Below are 19,480 nucleotides of genomic sequence, written 5' to 3'. Positions count from 1 at the left end.
GCCTTTTAAATCATATTAATTCATATTCCTCATTAACAATGTTCAATTGGTCTTTATTAGCTTATTATATCTATTGAATTTGCGGAACATCACTTTCAATGTAATAATTATTTGAATTGATAATTTAATTTTAATTAATAATTATAATTAATAATTTAAATTAACAATTATAACTCCCATACTTTTACATTAATATTTCACAAGTATTATTTACAAAATAAAGTTTATTTTACACAGAAATAACGAAAATTTCCTTTTAAGTTTTAGAGTAAGGGTTTTATTCAAAACTATCTCTTTGTAGTCCGTCTATAAATGATATGTGCTGAGAATCCACTTCTTATACGTTTAGTTTTTATTTATTAATGTTAATGAGATATAAGTACACGGAAGGAAATTATTATGTTAAGAACATAAATAATTAGTGGTAGTGATAAATTTAGAAATATTATTTCACCTCATAAAGGACTCTCTGGCTATAAAATATGTTTAAGACTTAATAAGGTGATGATCCATGGATATGTGAATTATTAACGAAGTTATTTATGATGTCTTTAAATTATAATCATCGTTAGGTAGTTAAATATTATTGAAATTGCTTGGTTGTATTATTCAGAAACAATAGATTCAAAATAGGTAATTTTAATTGAATGATATAACTAAGAATATTATTATCGATTATATTTTTATGGTTTTGTTTGTTCTTAAATTTATATTAATTAATGTTTTCGTACATTGATACAGTCAGTACATACACATTTAGAACATAAAAAAGTGATTAGTTATTTTGAATAGAGGCAATAACAAACAAGTTTTTTACTACGCTAAAAAACTTCAATTACATTTTCAACGGAACAAGATTTGTGAGCGGTTTTTGTGTGTTTTTTTAAGAAAAATTCCCCTGAGACTTGCTTGTTGAAACTTACGTTATACCTATAAGCTTGATGTAAAAATCTGGACACATATTCATGTGCGAATTGTTTCAATAACTCTTTGAATCACTGTAATTTGAGGTAATTTACAGGTAGGACAGAGGGAAGGTGGATGTAACTGTCGATTCAATAAGGACAAAGACCTATTTTTAACATTATATTGGTTTCTGACTTTCTATAGCTATTGTATATTTGTTTATGTCATAAATTAGTTCTACCACATTGAAACTACAAATTCATTCCTCTTCTAGCGTTGGAAGAGTTAAAATAATAACAGGTAGAAGAAATTAATTTACTCCATATTTCAATCGTCAGTTATAAACTAAATTTTTGTCCAAATTGTTGAGTAAAAATTATAATACAACTTAAAAACTGTAATAGGTTGAGGTATAAGTAACTTAATACCCTCTCCCAAGAACAGTGAGGTATATTTCATGACCTATTGAAGCACTTAATCGATTTTTTTGCTAGCTCTGTTCTGTTATTATTTGTTTTTATCATAATGTGTTACAAAGCCATGTTATTGTTAATGCCAGAACGAATGTTTAAATCTAGGTAAGTAAACAATAACAATAGTATAATGGTGTGTGTGCGGTCTGGTAATAGGTGAACTGCATATACGCAGATTTACTTTGGTTAAGTTTTATTTTCCAGGTTTGGGTTTAACCATTTATATTGCCACTGGCTTGTTGTGATTCTTGGGTTGTCTCAATTTTCACTATTATCTCCGGCGGCACTATTCACAGTATCATCAGAAAATATAGCCATCGTGATAGTTTTCATTTGCAGTTGATTACATGTGTAAAGTGCACCTGCTTTGACATATTTTGTTGTAGAGTAGGATTTCTTTTACTTGACTTTTAGCATTCTGGATATGATTTCCATAGTTTAGTTCAGTGTGTTGAAGTAACATAGAGTGTTTTGGAGGAGAGTATTTTGAACAACATCGAAATTTCAATCAAAACTTACACTTATATATCCATCGTGATATTTTCCGTTTGTAGTTGATCATATGTGGAAAGTGGGTGTAGAATTGACCGCAATGCACTTCTTTGTGGTACACCAGCTTTGATATATTTTGTTGTAGAGTAGGATTCCTTTACTTGCCTTTTAACATTCTAAGTATGACTTCCATAGTTTAGTCCAGTGTGTTAAAGTAAGTAGAGTAGGATTCCTTTAACTTGACTTTTAACATTCTAACGCCTATTTTGCTATTCCTTTTCTATGGTTTGGAGACTTGGACAGTTACAGTCTGAAATCTGTAAGCTTGAGCTTTTTCATATGCCTTATTTAAGACAAAATCTACATATTTCTTTTTGAGATCAAATTAGAAAAAGACAGCTCCGAAAAAGATATAGATCGAGATCATCGAAAACGATTTGAAAAGTAAATATTTTCCCCTATGTATTGTTGACGATAATATGGCTTTTTGGATTAGCAATATCATAGGGGCATTTTAAATTTGAAATATTTCTGAAGAGCATAGTGCCCCGAGTATTGAGTCATTGGGATTAATTTTCGGTTATCACAATTTGTTGCGTTTTACTATATAATTTTAGCATATAATAATATATAAATATATGATATAGTATTTAATTTATTATATTTAAAGACATTTCTCTAACCCTATTGTAGCCACCTACCGGGTTTAATTGTGACTATAAACTATTCCTGAACCCACATACACACAACAAATGTCATCAAAATAGGTCCAACCGTTTAGGAGGGCTTCAATCACATACACATGAACAGAAGAATCATATATATTAATGTATAGGTAAGCATTTTTTTGAGCATACCTTTTAAATAACTTAAAATTCAATAGAATTTGTACCGTTGTACCAAATAATTCATTTGGTTTTGAGTTCTGTATAAGATATTGTTCTGATTGCTTGAATATTGAGGATTTGTCACCAATAAGTATCTAAATTAATTTTAACGTTTTTGTTCTTGTATTGAGACGTATCCTATAAATATTATAGTGTTTTTGGCGACATGAAGTCGAGATAAACTCAGCTACGATTGTATAATTAATATTAATGATACCCTGGACAAACATTGTCTATTGAAACGATGCTTTAAAGATATTAATCAAATAACTAAGTCTTTAAAATACACAAAAATAAAATCGCGAAAGAATGAATTATTGCCCGTTCATCTGCACGGTCACGAATAATTTAGCATAATTAAGGCAAACGAATTAATTCCAACTTAATTTTTTTTTCGCCCATCCTAATACCGATTCGTGAGTCAGAACCGTCAAGAGTCGGACATCTATGATGGTTTTAACTCTCCTACCCGTACCCAGTCCTCTTTATGACATCGTAAAACATTAGAAAAAAAAAATATCTTTATAGGAGCATCAAAAACCACTCGCATTGCTGATATATAACCCCAATAAAGCTATTAAAAATAAATTATTGATCTTGAAAGGTTACGTCCAAACGACAGAAAAAAAGCATTAGACCGAATAAAGATAGGGGGTTCTGATAGCGAGTAGCCAGCCGTATGTTCCGGATCATAGAATACCAGGAAGACAATTAAAAACCGTATGGAATGCTAAATGTCTCCAAACTCAATGTTTTTTCAAGTGAGTTTTTATTTGTCCGGCGAGGAGACGCGCAAGGAATGAGGTCTCATCGCGACATACATACGAATATTTCCACGAATCTGTGCGTATGAAGACATTAAGAACGTTGATTAATGACTATTTAAGTAATGAAGATGATGTCGTAATTGTTATACTGGGCAGAACCGGTGAAATGGTATGAGACGCACTGATTTTCCACCATTATTTAACGCAGTATTGTGATTTCAAAATTAAAAGCAATGTCGCAGTTGTAGGTTATGCATTAAGTTTTGCTGATACTTTCCAAAAATACGTCTACTATGGACAATAAAAAAATATCGCAGTATAATAAAAAAAATTTTTTTGAAAGGTCATCAAACAACTTAATAATTCGATTTCAATTATTATTGATTTAACTTGGATTTAACACGTCAATTGGAAAGTGCCCGGCCTGGTATATAGATGGCACTGCTAGAATCATTATCATTTGTGAATTATAGCATTTTGAGTGAAGCAACTTTTGTTATTGTGAAAAAAAATGGATAAAAAGGAATTTCGCGTGTTAATAAAATATTGCTTTTTGAAAGGAAAAAATACAGTTGAACCAAAACTTGGCTTGATGCCGAGTTTCCGGACACTGCCCCAGGAAAATCAACCGTCAAGAATTGGTATGCTAAGTTTAGACGTGGTGAAATGAGCACCGAAGACGGTGAACGCAGTGGACGCCCAAAAGAGGTTATTACCGACGAAAACATTTAAAAAACACACAAAATGATTTTGAATCACCGTAAATTGAAATCGAATGAAATAGCAGACCCTCTAAAGATATCAACTGAATGTGTAGATCATATCATTCACAAATATTTGGGTATGAGAAAGCTCTGTGCAAAGTGAGTGTCGCGCGAGCTCACTTTAGACCAAAAACAATGACGAGCTGATGATTCGGAGCAGTATTTGAAGATAGTCAAGCATAATGAACCCAACTTTTTGCGTCTATATGTGATAACGGATGAAGCAATGAGTGGACTGCACACGATGAACCCGCTCCAAAGTGTGGAAAACGCAACAGTCGGCTGGCAAGGTTATGGCGTCTGTATTTTGGGATGCACATAGAATAATTTTCATTCACTACCTTGAAAAAGGAAGGACCCTCAACAGCGACTATTACATAGCGTTATTGGACCGTATAAAGGACGAAATTTCCTAAAGACGACCGCATTTGAAGAAAAAGAAAGTGCTGCTTCACCAAGACAATGCACCGTGTCACAAGTCAGAGAAAACGATGGCAAAAATACATTAATTGGGCTTCGAATTGCTTCCTCATCCAGCGTATTCTTCAGGTTTGGCCCCAGCGACTATTTCGTGTTTTCAAATCTTAATAGAATGCTCGCTGGGGAGAAGTTTCCGCCGAATGAAGAGGTGATCGCCGAAACTGAGGCCTATTTTGAAGCGAAGGACAATTCGTACTACAAAAATGGTATCGAAATTTGGAGGGTCGCTATAATCAATGTATCACCCTAGAAGGGAATTATGTTGAATAAAAAAGAACTAATTTTGCCAAAAAAAATGTGTTTTACTATGGTGGGCCACGGACTTTTCAATTGTCCTGTTAGATGGAGTGTAGACATGTTGAATTTAAGCCTCAATGCCAAAGATCTTAAGTATAATATGAGTATGATTTTCAAAAAACATCACCTATTAATATAGGTCAATGTGAACCATATTTTGGTTCAAGTACTGAATTTTAGAAAATTACTAACTGATTTAAATATTATGTTTGAGGTATTTTAGTAATGATAAAAATTATTTTGTTCGTTGTTTTATCACTGTAAATGCACATCATTGTTTATTACTGCAGTATCCGCACTATTCCATAGTTTTAAATTTGCTTGTTTTCTGGTCGTTTTCATATACCATTATTACATTCAATACAGAGGTTATAAGTTAATAAAGTTCATGAATGTATCCACAAAGAATGTCGCAGGAAAAGTAGAGGTAATGTATTAAGGATTATTTTAAAAGTATATTAAATTGTAATTTTCTATGCAGTATAGCTAATAAAGGGCATATCACATAGAAAAACTGCTAAAAGAAAGCACAAAAGATTCGTAATTGAAGCATCATTTTAAGTGTTATGTCAAACGCAATTGAAATTGTTTACTCCTGAATTTATTATCCTTGTTGTTTTTCACGACATTTATACTTAGATGGGAATAGTTCAAAATCAAATAAATACAAATTTGATGATAGAACAAGGCAAAGCTTATGATATTTTTCATGTATACTATCAACAACAAGTAAAACATCTAAATATATTTAGATATTTCGTAGATAGATAGATAGATAGGTAGATCGTTTAGATATAGATATTTTCGAAATTGTACTATCACCAATAGTCAGCTTATAGTATATTTAATTAGCAATTACGTTTGAGAAATCTGAATTGATGATAACTCATCATTTATAATCTGCTAACAAGTATAAGCTAATTTAAAATTCAATGTCAATGATTTGCGGTATGAGTAATTCTTTCTTTGATTTAATTGAAATAAATTGAATTACTATAGTAGAGAAATAAAGGTTAAGTACTTATCTCAGCACTTAATTTGGTAATGATTAATAACATATAATTTTCTAATTAAGCTCTATACTTTACATTTTGGATTAACACAAATTATACTTTAACTTTAATTTGTCAGGTTTTATTTTTGTGAGTTCTCTGACATATTCTTAATGTGTTTGATTTAGCCAAAACTGTCAATGATTATTGGCAGTATATATATATATATATATATATATATATATATATATATATATATATAAACGTAACCCTTAATTCTGAATACTTCACACATCAGATCTCACACTCGATTTCTCCGTATACGTAGGTTCAGATGAAGTTGTAAAATTGATGAAATTAAAATTAAAAATAAGTCTTCCTAAGTGTGTTCTTTTCGAAAACTATAAATTAATTAACAATACACTCCAGTACTATTTTTACCTCTCTAATTTTCCTTGAACAATGACCGATAAATATTGATGGGTTTCAATCACCAAGAGTCAAGTCATCAATGGAATCAACTTGTTCAATTAATGTTAATAGCACTTTAGTTTATAGTAATTTAATGCTTTATATAGACGTTTAGTGCCGTACTTTTAAGACATATAAGGATGGAATGAAGTACATTTATTTACTGCTGTTTGCAGCAAGTGTTGCATTTTTCACCTAGTTTTCGTTTAAATAGAATCATTGATGACTTAATCATCCTTACAGTTTGCTAGAACCAGATACTTGCTGAGATATAAACCACCATTCAGTATTTTTTATGAATAAAATATACAAAATGCAAAAAATCAATTATTTATCAAGAATTAATTTATATCGGTAATATTACCAAAAGAAAGATGTCTCTATTAATAGTAATTAAAATTATAATATATTTTGGTTTGATATTTAAATAATTCATTCCGATAATGATTGTCAGAGCCATTATAAACTCTAAACTTAATTTAACATTATCATTCTGATTTATTTACCTTTACAATTTTATTTAGATATTAATTTCTCTCTTCGATACACGGACCAGTTGATGTAATGATAAAGTTAATCACGATTATCAATCATCCCGAAGATAAATCTACATTCTCGATACGAAGACAGATAATATCGATTGATAAATAATAAACAGAAATAATTTTAAGGCGCACTAAATCAATTTTTTTTCATTTTATATTTCGTTTATATGTATAATCGTTTAATGGTGGGAATTTGACAATGGTGGTAAGGTTCCTTTGTCGAATTAGATTGGTTTTCGATGTCAGTTTTGCTTATTTGTTATTAACAGACGTGATGGAAACGTATTGTACGTAGAGGATACGAAATATACGAGGTTCGTCTTATAGTTAGTGGAAAAAGTTAGTGTTAGGTTGGGTTAGTTTGAGAAATAACCGAAAAAATCCATAGTCTCGAGACATTTTTCAGATAATGATTTGCTGCGATAGTCAAGAAGGGAATGAGCACATGCGTGTGTGAGGAATGCTTGTGATTATCTTTATTTATAGTCTATACATTGTAAAAATCATTTGAGTAACATTGCGACTCAGGTTTGAACAGAAAAGGAACTTTTATCTCAAGGAATCGTTATTTCAAGTGCAGTTAATCTTGACATTTTTACAAAATGTTTTTGTTACAGAAATCAGAAGGAATTTCTTAACAGGCCCGTGTTAAAAATATGTTAATTTCCAAACACTATAAAATTATGAATAATATCGTATATTATGGTAAGGTCTTCATTCTTAAATATAGAGTAAAATAAACAAGAACTGGAAGCTTTCTACAGATTCGTGATGACATTTGTTGTCAGTTAGCTATAAAATTGCAACATAACATATAATATTTCAATGATAGTGAATCAAAATTGGCAATTAAGGACGTATCATCTCAAACTGTTTATTTGAGATTTACATTTACATTCCATCTTTAGCTGATTTTTCTTTTAGTACTCTCAGATAAACATCAGAAGTAATGCTTGTGTACTTTAGTTGATCGATTCACTGTAAAACTAAGTGATAGGGCTATTTAAGGGCATGAAATATAATATTATCATGTATAAAAATCCAACATATCATTATTATTACTTGCTACAAAACCTATATGCCATTTTCGGTATTTTCCGAAGATGATAAAATCCTTATGGTGGTGAAAAATAAACGAAGTATTGGGTAGTATGGGTCTTTTGAGTCTGAAGACAATTATTGCTAAAAGGTACATTGAATGTTCTTATCCTACGTTGTTTAATAAATTTCAAGAAATGTAAGTATGTTATATAATGATAATTCATCGTCCTATATAGCAGCACCACCTCTTCAGTCTTCTTTGGAAACCAAAATGACATAGATCATATTACTTTGAAAATAAATAACTTTAAAAACCATTATTTAAATTTTTAATAATTATAGCTTGATTCGTATATCTATAAAGAGATGAACTGTCAGCTTTTTATTGAAGAAAATACGATTATAATGTATAGACTGGACATGTGTTGCTGGTCTTACTGATACTTGCTGGTCATATTTTCCGCATTTATTATTTTTACCTATAATATATGATCAGTGTGGTCATCTATCAAGAGTGTATTCGTATTTTATAGGAAATAGGCTTTGAGCTACTGTTCAGTGTGAAATAAAGTTTTGATTATTGACTACCTAAAATTTTCACAATACGTGATTTTAATACATTATCACCTAGCCAAATATACATTAACCTCAGCAAAATGACACGAATATATTTCCCATTATTGCATAAGTTATAATAAATAGATATCTGAATGTTTTGCTAATTATAATTTGTAAATTTAGTTATTTTGACTAAAAATAGGAAGGTCTTATTTGTAATATGATATTAATAACTGTGGTGAATATGCTCGCTAAGTATAATATATATCTATAAAAAGGAAATGTTCTTTTAATAAACTGTAAGTAGTTATAAGAGGTGTTTGTACCTCCTGTAATATGTGATATATATGTGATATAAATAATTGCATGCATTTTTCATTAATATAATTAACCACATAATTCCTATATTTACATAATAACCTGTCAATTCTAATAAATACAATTAGTAAAATGAAAAGTATATATATATATATATATATATATATATATATATATATATATATATATATATATATATATATATGTATAGAAAATATATATAAGAACTGTTTATGGATTTCATGATAGAAATGTGGTCAAATATCGTTTAGATTCATAGTTTGTCGTTTTTTTTATAAAGTGTAAACAAACTCTGTATGTGTAGATACAGAATGTATTTAACTTAATAAAAAATTAAAGAAATTAGTACCAAAACGGCTAGTTTTGTTAATTTAAGATTAACAATCATTATCGAAGTATTCTAATGCATGGATGATGAACAATTTATTTGAAGAATACCATGGATTTGTCTGAATATTTTCGATGCATTAAATTTTTGCCATTAAATAAAAATTTGATTGTAATTGTGTAGTTTCATCAGTCTACTTCCTAATTGTATTAATTGAGATGCAGCAAATGTGATTATATATTTTTATGCAATTCTGTAACATTTATTTTTTATTAATGAGTCGGTCAAAAACAATAACTTTCTGAATATTCGGCTAGATATAATTGCTAAATTCATTTCATTTGGCAAAAGTTGAAATAAAAAAAGGTATTGATATCTGTTCTTGTGGGCTTTCCAGTGTGAGTTTTGTTAATTTCATATTAATAAGCATTATGGAAATGTGTTATGTGATTACTTTTTGGTGTCTTTGTATGTGTGTGAAATAAAAATTCGATAATATATTTGACTAAGAATCGATTTATTCTATATTCACAGGCAAAAGGCATTTTTATTTACTGTTCATATATTATAAAGTACATATACATATAAGACTTGGGCTTGTTTCGAACTAACTATAATAAATATGAAAAATTAAAAGGAGTATTTACAATTGGAATACAGTCTTTTTTCTAATATGTGTACAAAAGTATGTATGTACAAAAACTATACAATGTGGGCGTGCCTGTTTCACAGACACTGCCCTGGCATTAAAGTCGCTTAAAACTCCTACAGTCTACAATTATAATTAATAATTTTTTTGTTTCCGAGGAATGTTAGTTATCACGTTTCGCATAATTAATTTATGATATCACAAATAGAAAGGGGCGTAAACAAATTGCACATGTAGTCACTAAATGTACAACACTATCACAATATCGTCGTCATATATGGATGGCGACTGTACGTTGGCCGGGCTGTCCACCTCCAGGTGGGTTTGGCGGCTGGCCGCGTCCGCTGTGTCTGTGCACGTGATGGTGCACGTGCGGGGTTCTCGTGGCTCCACGGCGGTGGTTGTTAGGAACGTCGGGTAACGCGTATTTCAACTTCTCCCAAAATAGTTTGTCGCCCCATTGCAGGTAGAAGTTCGTTTTCAGATAAAGCCTGATATCGGGATCGAGATCTTTATGAGGCACCTCGCCCAGTAACACGACGATGAGTCTACGACGACGGTCCCGAAGCACCTGGTGGTGCGCCGACTTGAACTCGAACCGGCACCACTCGGACTTAATGAAATTCTCCGACAATACCATGATGGTTCTTCGGGAGGACTCCACCGCCTGCACGATGCTGTCGGCGAGGAAGGCACCAACCGGGAAATCGCGATAGTGAAGACACAACTTGTATTGGGGTTCCAAAGCCGGGGCCAGGACCTCGGCCACCCACGCTTCGTCTTTGGAACTGTAACTGACGAAGGCGTCGAAGAGTTTTTCTCGTTCATCTCGATCGGTATCTGGGGTGCCTTGGAAGAGGCGGAGACCAAAACGAGAGTGTAACCAGACTCGAACCTCTTGACGGAAGATGAATACGAGCAGACTGAGGAGGACTACGGCGGCGAATATGGCTAGGGTGACTACAAGGAGAGGAAGATAGTCTTCTACTACCTGTTTCTGTATGATGGTCTTGGTGGCTGTCAGGTTTCCATTCTGGCTGTGGTCGATGTTGTTGGCGCCCACGCAAGCTGTGTCGTTCTGTTGGGTTATCAGGAAACCCACCTCCGTGTTGTCTTCGTCGATGTACTGATCACTGGCGTCGGACGCGTTGTAGAAACACCGAACTTTCGCACTGTCTTTAACCGCGTCTCCCCGCACCATCCACTCGCGAAATTTCTCCACAAAATCACAGTCGCACGACCAATGATTGGACGCAACGGTTGCTTCCATCAACGAACTGGGTAATGTCCACATGTCGAACGTCACTATGCGGTTATGGTCCAAGCGCAGGGTACGGATATGTTTCAGGCTCTTGAAACTGCCATTATCCACGGTAGCGATGCGATTGTACTGCAAGAACAGTTCCCGCAAACCGTCAAGTCCTTCGAACTCGTACCCGCGAAGCTGGGTGATCTTGTTTCCATCCAGATGCAGGGTATCCAGCTCCTTGAGACCGTGGAAGGTTCGGTTTTGGATGTTTTCGATGTTGGAATGGTTCAGGAACAGTACACGAAGTTTCTTGCGTCCGATGAAGGCGTGACTGCTTAAGGCTCTCAGGTCATTTCCATCCAGATATAGTTGAGTGGCGTCCATGGGGATCTTCTGAGGGAGACGGGTAACGTGTCCTCCGGAGCTACAGTCCACGACATTGGCGCTCCAGCTTTGATCATGATAGCAGGTGCAGTTATCCGGACATGTCATCTCGCAGTCGCAGGCATCAAAATCGCAACAATGACATAAAGCGAAGCAGTGGGATTCATACGTACAAAGAAACTGATACGGAGCTGCTTCTACTAAAGGAACATGGGTACGACCTCTGTTATATAATAACTCACAGAAAATACTCTCCAAGTCTACGAGTCGTGGTTGTGTTCGTGCTCTGGATGCTGCGTTCGCTTTCTGCAACCATTCCATGGTACAGTCACATTTGTATGGATTTCCACCGATGTAGAACTCGGGCAGGTCACGCTCAGGTGGTACCGCTGATATTCGTAAGGCGTTCGGATCCAAACTGGTGATCTGGTTCCCGAACAGGTCCACCCTGGTTAGGTTCGGTTTTTTGAAGAACGTGTATGACTGTACTTTCGATATACGGTTATCATTGAGGAACAACACTTCAACACTGTTAGGTATGGCGCTTCCCGTGATCTCAGTCAATCGGTTCGAACTGGCGTCGAACGTACTCAAGCTCAGCGAACTTTCGATCTCGAAATAATTACCCAATTCCTGGATTTGATTGGCGTGAATGTCAAGCCATTGCAAGCCGGTTGGAATCAGTGCATAGTCGAACCATTTCAGTCTATTATCTGAGACGTTCAGCCATACCAGACTGGGTAATTTCGCGAAGAGTCCTTCAATATCCCCCAGGAGGTTACCGTCGAGCCTGATCGCCTGCAGGTTGGCGTTACCATCGAAAGCTCCTGATGTTACTTTCTGGATTTTGTTTCTCGACAAGTTAAGTATTTTTAGGGATGTTAACGGATCGAAAGCTCCTCTCGACAGGTTACCGATGTTGTTCTCTGTTAGTCTTAATCCGTACAGTTGCACCAAACCGTTGAATGTATCGTTGGTGAGGACGTCGATGTGATTTTCACCCAAGTCAAGCGTCTTCAACAAAGGCACGCTACGTATCACGTCCGGAACTTGGAGTAGTTTGTTTCCGTTCAGATGCAAATCCTGCAATCCGGAACAGTTCTTGAGGGCATCGGAGTGAATCCAGGAAATGCGATTGTTATCCAGGGAGAGTAAGGATAATACGTACAGCCCGTTGAACGTGTCGGCTTCAATTCGGCTGATCCTATTATTGGAGACGATGAGAGTATGAAGGTTATACAACGCGCTGAACGTATTCTCCGGAATATTTTCGATTGTGTTGTCGTTGAGTCGCAGGATCTGCAGACTGTACAGGTCGCGGAACACGCTTTGCTCCAGTTTCGCCATACGATTGTGGCTGAGATCGAGCACGACCAGACGCACGAGTCCCGAGAACGTCGCGGTATTGATCCATTCAGCTGTCAGTTCGTTGTGCGACAGGTCGAGCACGAGGAGTTGGGTAAGCTCGCTGAACAGGCCCGGTGCCAGCACGTTTATTGAGTTGTTTTGCAAGTAGAGTTCGCGGAGGTCGTGAGCGTCGGCGAAGAGCTCTGGCGGCATGTTCACCAGACGGTTGTCGGATAGTTTCAAGACATGTAGCGCTATCAGACCTTCCAGAGCCCGATCGGCCAGAGAATTGAGTCCGTTTCCTTGTAAATACAGTTTCTCGAGGCGGGATAGTCCGGATAACTGGCCACCTGTTAAGGCCTCGACACTGTTCCGCGATAAATCGAGTATCTTCAAGTTAGCGCCGCACTTTTCGGTGAAAACGTTCGAGAAACGGAAGCTGGACACTTCGTGCAGTCTATTTTTTGTTAAGTTAAGCACCTCTAGGGCGTAGAGCGGACATAGCGCGCCTACTGGTAAACTCCACATGTTGTTCTCGCCCAAATCCAGGCGTTCCAGTAGACGTAGCTCGTCGGAGAAGGCGTTGGGGGACACGTCGAGCGCCATGGCGCTCCAGTCCGTGTTGTGGGTCTTGACGGTCAAGTTCCGGAGATCCTTAAGGCCGCGGAAGGCTCCGTCCGACAGATTTCCGATTTTGCAGTACTCGATGCTGAGTTCCCTGAGCTCGGCCAAAGGTTTGAAGCTGCCGGCGCTGAGCGAGCTTTGGAAGAACAAGACGTCGGAACATTCGAGCCGGAGACGTACGGTGTGATGCGGCTGGATGACGCTGAAGTTGGTGTTTTCCAGTTCGCTGTTGATGGTCCGCAGGTGACAGACCAAGGCGACGTCGTCCTCGGCGCCACTGTCCACCACAACCCACTTGCATTCGTCCGGAGCTTGGTACCGTAACGTTTTACTGAGCGACGCCGACAACACTCCGAAAATGGCACCGAAGAGCAGTATCCAGATCGACGTGGTGGCCGTCATTGTGTAGCATTTGCTGGGAACTATATCAGGAACTAATCGTTGCGACGGGTACCTCCTAGTAAATCAGTTTCTTTCGTTTTCTGCGTTGTGTAAAGCACATCTTAAGAGTCACGGGACTTTTCGCACTGACGCGCGGCCGATTTCATTCCGATTCGCGGCGACAAACTCAACTCACTGTTCGCTAAGTACGAATAAATTTCGGCTGGCGGACCGCTACTACGACGCCCTACCAGCTCCGGGTAGTACTCGATGTGAACTGACCGGCGTTCTGCAAGGCCACGAACTCTTTGGTTCCTTTCCCCCTCCTTCGGTTCTTCGGTTGCTGTAGTTTGCTTCGCGGCTTCCAGCCGTGCCACGGTACGTTGGTATGGCCTGGCGACGTTGCCGCACTTTATCGTTTGTCATCGAATTAAGGAGATTTGTTTAAAGACGATAATAATGTTAATTTAAAAACGATGTATACGTAAAAATATATTTTTCAATATTAATGTTACCATATTTTCGTATGATAATATTTCATCATTTAAACATTATTAAATTCGCGTAAAATGTCAAATGATTATTATGATGTTATATCCCTACTTTTTTTTTTATTAAATCATATATAATATTCAAATATATATGACCAGATAAAATAATGTTCTTATTTAAACCTGTAAATTAAAATGAACGTTTAAGAAACTAGATGGTTATATAAAATTGAAAATATGTTTTTGCTATTTTAAAGTTTTTACTATAGATATAGAAGAAAGAGTGGCTTTAATGCTAAATTTTATAAAGTCTATTTCGAATATTACAACGAAGAACCTGAGTTTACTATGCTTGATAAGTTATATAATAATAAAAGGGTCAAATAGTAATATTTAGTGTATAAATGTTATAGATTGAACATAATTACAAATAAGTGCACTTAAATAGATGATGTCGAAGTTGTAGACGAAGAATTAGAGTTGGAATACATATTATAAGATATATTAGATAGAATTATTATAAAAATTCAGGAAAATGATCGTTGATAACACGTAGTTCAAAATGAAAAATGCAATCTCGTTTTATTATAAAATATAAACTGATTGCTATTTGAATTATAATTAAATATTTATTATTGTTAGTTTGCTTCTGAATTTATCTTCAACAATAATATCACTCAAAATGTCGATTCCTTTCTTACTTAGAGTTCTTACTATAAATATAGCAACAGTGGTTTTGATGCTAAACTTTATAAAGATGATTCGAATATCACAATGAAAAACCTGAGTTTACAATGTCCGCAAAATAGTACAATAATAAAAAGGTCAAATGGTAACATTGAGTGTATAAATGTCATAGATTTAACATAATTGCAAATAAGTCCACTTAAATAGATGATGTCGAAGTTGTAGACGAAGAATTAGAGTTGGAATACATATTATAAGATATATTAGATAGAATTATTATAAAAATTCAGGAAAATGATCGTTGATAACACGTAGTTCAATATGAAAAATGCAATCTCGTTTAATTCTAAAGTATAAACTGATTGCTATTTGACTTATAATTAAACATTTCTTATTGTTAATTTACTTTTAAATTCATCTTCAACAATAATATCACCCAAAATGTCGATTAATTTAGAGTTCTTACTATAAATATAAGAACAGTGGTTTGGATGCTAAATTTTATAAAGATGATTCGAATATCACAATGAAAAACCTGAGTTTGCAATGTCTGCAAAATAGTACAATTATAAAAAGGTCAAATGGTAACATTGAGTGTATAAATGTCATAGATTTAACATAATTGCAAATATGTCGAACTACGTTGATGATATTGAATTGTTTTATTAGAGTAGTTTGAATGCATATTATAAGATATATTTGAAACATTATAGAAGTCAGCATTATATAGTCTGGAAAATAATTCTAAAGTGTAAATTAATTGCTATATGAATTATTATTATTATTTATTATTGTTAATAATTTTACCACTCACAATGTTGATTACTCAATTAATCTACAATAATTTAACTTTTATATTATATACTTATTTAAGTTGTTCATCAAATCCATGTTTTTATAGTTTCGAAAGTGAATTACATTTTTATGAAATGTAATTGAAATAACTTTTTAAAGATAAATGTTCTTCTATTTCTTTAGAGTTGTATACCAATAAAATACAAATTCTATAACATTTGATAAATAAAAATTAATTTAGATGAAGAGTATGAGAACGTTTTTTAATTATACAGTTATAACTGGTCTATTGTGTATATAATTTAAGTATATTATAAATATCATATATTAAGAAATATAATTAGGATTATTAGGCAACTTTATTCAGTTACTTAACCCAATATATTCTTAATATATATGCGTAAATAATGAAATTGTAAAATTGAAAGTGAAGTTTGAAAATCAATTTTTTTCATGTAAACTTTGTGTATTTTTGTAATTATTGCAAAAATCATTCAATTTTTTATAATATAACGGCATATTAAATTACATGATCTTAGTCACCGATGAGCATAATTTTTCTTGTAATAACTACTATACAATAACAGTAATGTACGTACAAGTTTTGAATCATCCTGGATTTATTTTTAGTGACATTTAAAGTTTATTATCTTATGGATTCAATCCTAGCCTATATACAAGATTCTAATCCAAAAATAATTGTGCGTGTGTGTATTAGTTGTGCGAAACATAGATAGTAGATACTTTTTAAATATTGTCTGTTCATCTTAGACAAATAGCAGTGCAGATCAGACTCAAATTCAAGCAACTGTACTACTTAGTGGGAAGATACTCTTAACTTGTCCTAAAATCAATCAGACTAGTCAGTTACAAAGCCAGTAGGGATATATATATCGCAAACATAGGCCTGCACTAAGACATCAAATAAAAAAGTGCCCGAAAGCTGCCAGAACAATGATCTACGATTAATTTACAATGCTTTTTGCTACCTAACCAACAAAGATTTGCACAACTACCTCGAAATCAAATTTGTTTACTAAGTGATCCAAGATTTTGCCTTAAAACATAAGTTATTCGTTTACTATAAGTTTACTTTGATATTAAGTTTATTAATTATATTATTAATTTATAAGTTTAGTTTAATAAGTTTACTAAATTACAGCAATGTAAAAACAATACAGCTTATCCAGTAACTCGCAGGAAATTATAGTTTATTTATTATATTTAACAGTTTTAATACGTCTCACTAATTCCAACCACTGTAGTCATTTTATAGAATATCTACAAAGAGCACCATTATGGCAGTTTCTTCTTAGTATTATTGCAAATTATTTTGTTTATTATATGAAATACTTTTTTGAGGTGTCAGAAGAGTGTGTTGTCAAGGAGAAGTTGGAAAAATCTAAAAATATAATGAATAAGCTGATTATTGTAGAAATTCTTAATTAACATTGCTTGATTGAAACAACAACAGATTGCATGTGCCTTATCTTTATTGGACATATTTTTTTCATTCATATATATATATACATATACGAGATCAAAAAATTAAGAGAAAACCGAAAAAACTCAAGTATTAAGAGAAAGTTATTTTCTTCTAGCATTCCTCTTATTGTTAAGTTTTATTGGTTTGAAATAAATGAAGATAAGGATTGATTGGTCGTCGATGTGTAGTGTTAAAGTTTAAGTCAGTACTTTAAATATCCGTTATCGGCCATACGTATCGAACGTCAACCGTAGAACGACAAAAACTGTGTTTAGCAACTAATAAGAATAAATAAGATTTTATCTACGCCGAGAGTGTTAATGAAAGAACAAGGATTGAACGATGGTGTGTTGTTGTCGATGGCGTCGTATCGACAACAGGGCATTCGGCCTCTTATTCAACGAGAGTAGCTGTTAGGCGAAGAAAAGCCTCGGCGTCCAGTGTCCGTTTAGTGGTTTTTCTGTGGCCGGCCGCGCGGACCAGAAGGCAGGTTGGTCGTTCGCCGTAATTTCTAGGTCCGGCGGTACGGAGGATGGCGTTTTCGAAATGTTGCGCGCCACAGAAAACTGGCCGGGAATATCGAACACTTCCCAAAGATGGGACCGCCGATAGCCGTTGGGAATAACGGCACTAATTCCGTCTTGATCTGTTGATTTGTGTTGCTTATCGTTCGATTTTTTTCGTTGATTTTCATTGGGCCTGTTTTGTTTTTTTTTGTTGTTCGAGATCTATGGTTGTGATTTTGTTGGGTCTTTTGGTTTTACTCTGTTTGAAACAAAGATGCCTTATAACTAATTTTCAAATAATATAATAAATGTAGACAATACAATGGAACTTAAACATATACCAAATCATAGAAAAAAAACTCACTCATAACGTAGTTAAAAATGATCGCACAATAACTACTAGAGGTTTTTAAAATAAAGTAAATGCTTTATTTATTATTGAACGGAAATGTTGTTTAACGAAAATCGAGAGAGTATTCGAAATGTTACCTACTATTGTCATAAGAACAGTCAAAAGTATTTTACTATTTATTATTCACAATTTTAATCTTTTTACCCTATTACATTAACAATGTTGAAAAATATCGTCTCAGAATGCTGCTATATTTATATACAATTTATTGTTATGTTAACAATACTTGTAATAACAATACTGCAACTGTTAAATCTTCAATCTTAAATGAACAATTAAATGTTCAATAAATTTGAGTTCTAAGAGAAATAGGACTTCATATTTTGTACGACTTTTTTGTTAATAAATTTACTATTTATAGAGAAGATAAACTAAATACCTCTTTCTACATCTGAATAAACGATTATTGTCTTGAAAATCCTTGTGTTGAAGCGTCTCAACTGAAAAAAAAAAATGTATCAACTCGTGAGATGTTTTAAAATTAAAATTATTATTATTTTTAACATTTAATACAACATAATTAAAACTAAACTAGTATTTTATATATGGTAGTATTAGTATTATGTTCGCCGATAATTACCTTTATTTGTCGTATCTTTTCTTATGAAAACAATTTTATATTTCCGTCATTATTCGTAAATGACAATATATATTTATATGATAATATAATATAATAATAAATCATAAAATTAGCTAATAACGACCTTATTTATGATATATTTCATTTGTTATTGAAGTAATAAATATCCATAAAACTATAGATATAAAACTTTCTCACGTTTCTTATAAGGTTTAATTTGTGATTATTTTATATTGGGATATAATAATATAAGTCTTATTGAATATAGCATACTAATTTTTTTTATATTCCTTAGACTTGTTTTCGAATTTGAGTTTGAATATTAAGTTTATATGGTTAGAAGTATTTAACGTATTTTTCTTTATTTGTATATTTAATTCACCAAATTCTGGTATACATTCGTTAAAAAGATATGTTCCCTTAATTTAAAATTACGGTTCTATTTCCTCTTTCCAAATAGAGAAGCATTCCTCATATCAAGGATATGCTGTAGGCCCTACAAATTGTTGGCTTTTATTATGTGTTTTATACATTATGAGCTGTTAGAAT

At 33.6% G+C, this 19,480-nt stretch overlaps 2 protein-coding genes across 2 annotated transcripts in view; one reads left to right on the top strand and one right to left on the bottom strand.

The window, feature by feature from the left end:
- Su(var)3-3 (lysine-specific histone demethylase Su(var)3-3) overlaps positions 1–19,480 on the top strand; it is a 543,194-nt gene that overhangs the window by 194,855 nt on the left and 328,859 nt on the right. The window lies entirely within an intron of this gene.
- On the bottom strand, positions 9,837–14,255 carry Tollo (Toll-like receptor Tollo). Its single transcript, XM_076412231.1, has one exon. The coding sequence runs from the start codon at positions 13,993–13,995 to the stop codon at positions 10,261–10,263; it is 3,735 nt and encodes a 1,244-aa protein (XP_076268346.1). The 5' UTR covers positions 13,996–14,255; the 3' UTR covers positions 9,837–10,260.

This window comes from Rhynchophorus ferrugineus, unplaced genomic scaffold (genome assembly GCF_030347505.1).
Source record: "Rhynchophorus ferrugineus isolate W39M unplaced genomic scaffold, kcgeb_rfMv2 rfM1, whole genome shotgun sequence".
NCBI classification, from domain to species: domain Eukaryota; kingdom Metazoa; phylum Arthropoda; class Insecta; order Coleoptera; family Curculionidae; genus Rhynchophorus; species Rhynchophorus ferrugineus.
Note: the sequence above shows the minus strand (reverse complement) of the source record. Positions and strands in the feature narration are given on the sequence as shown.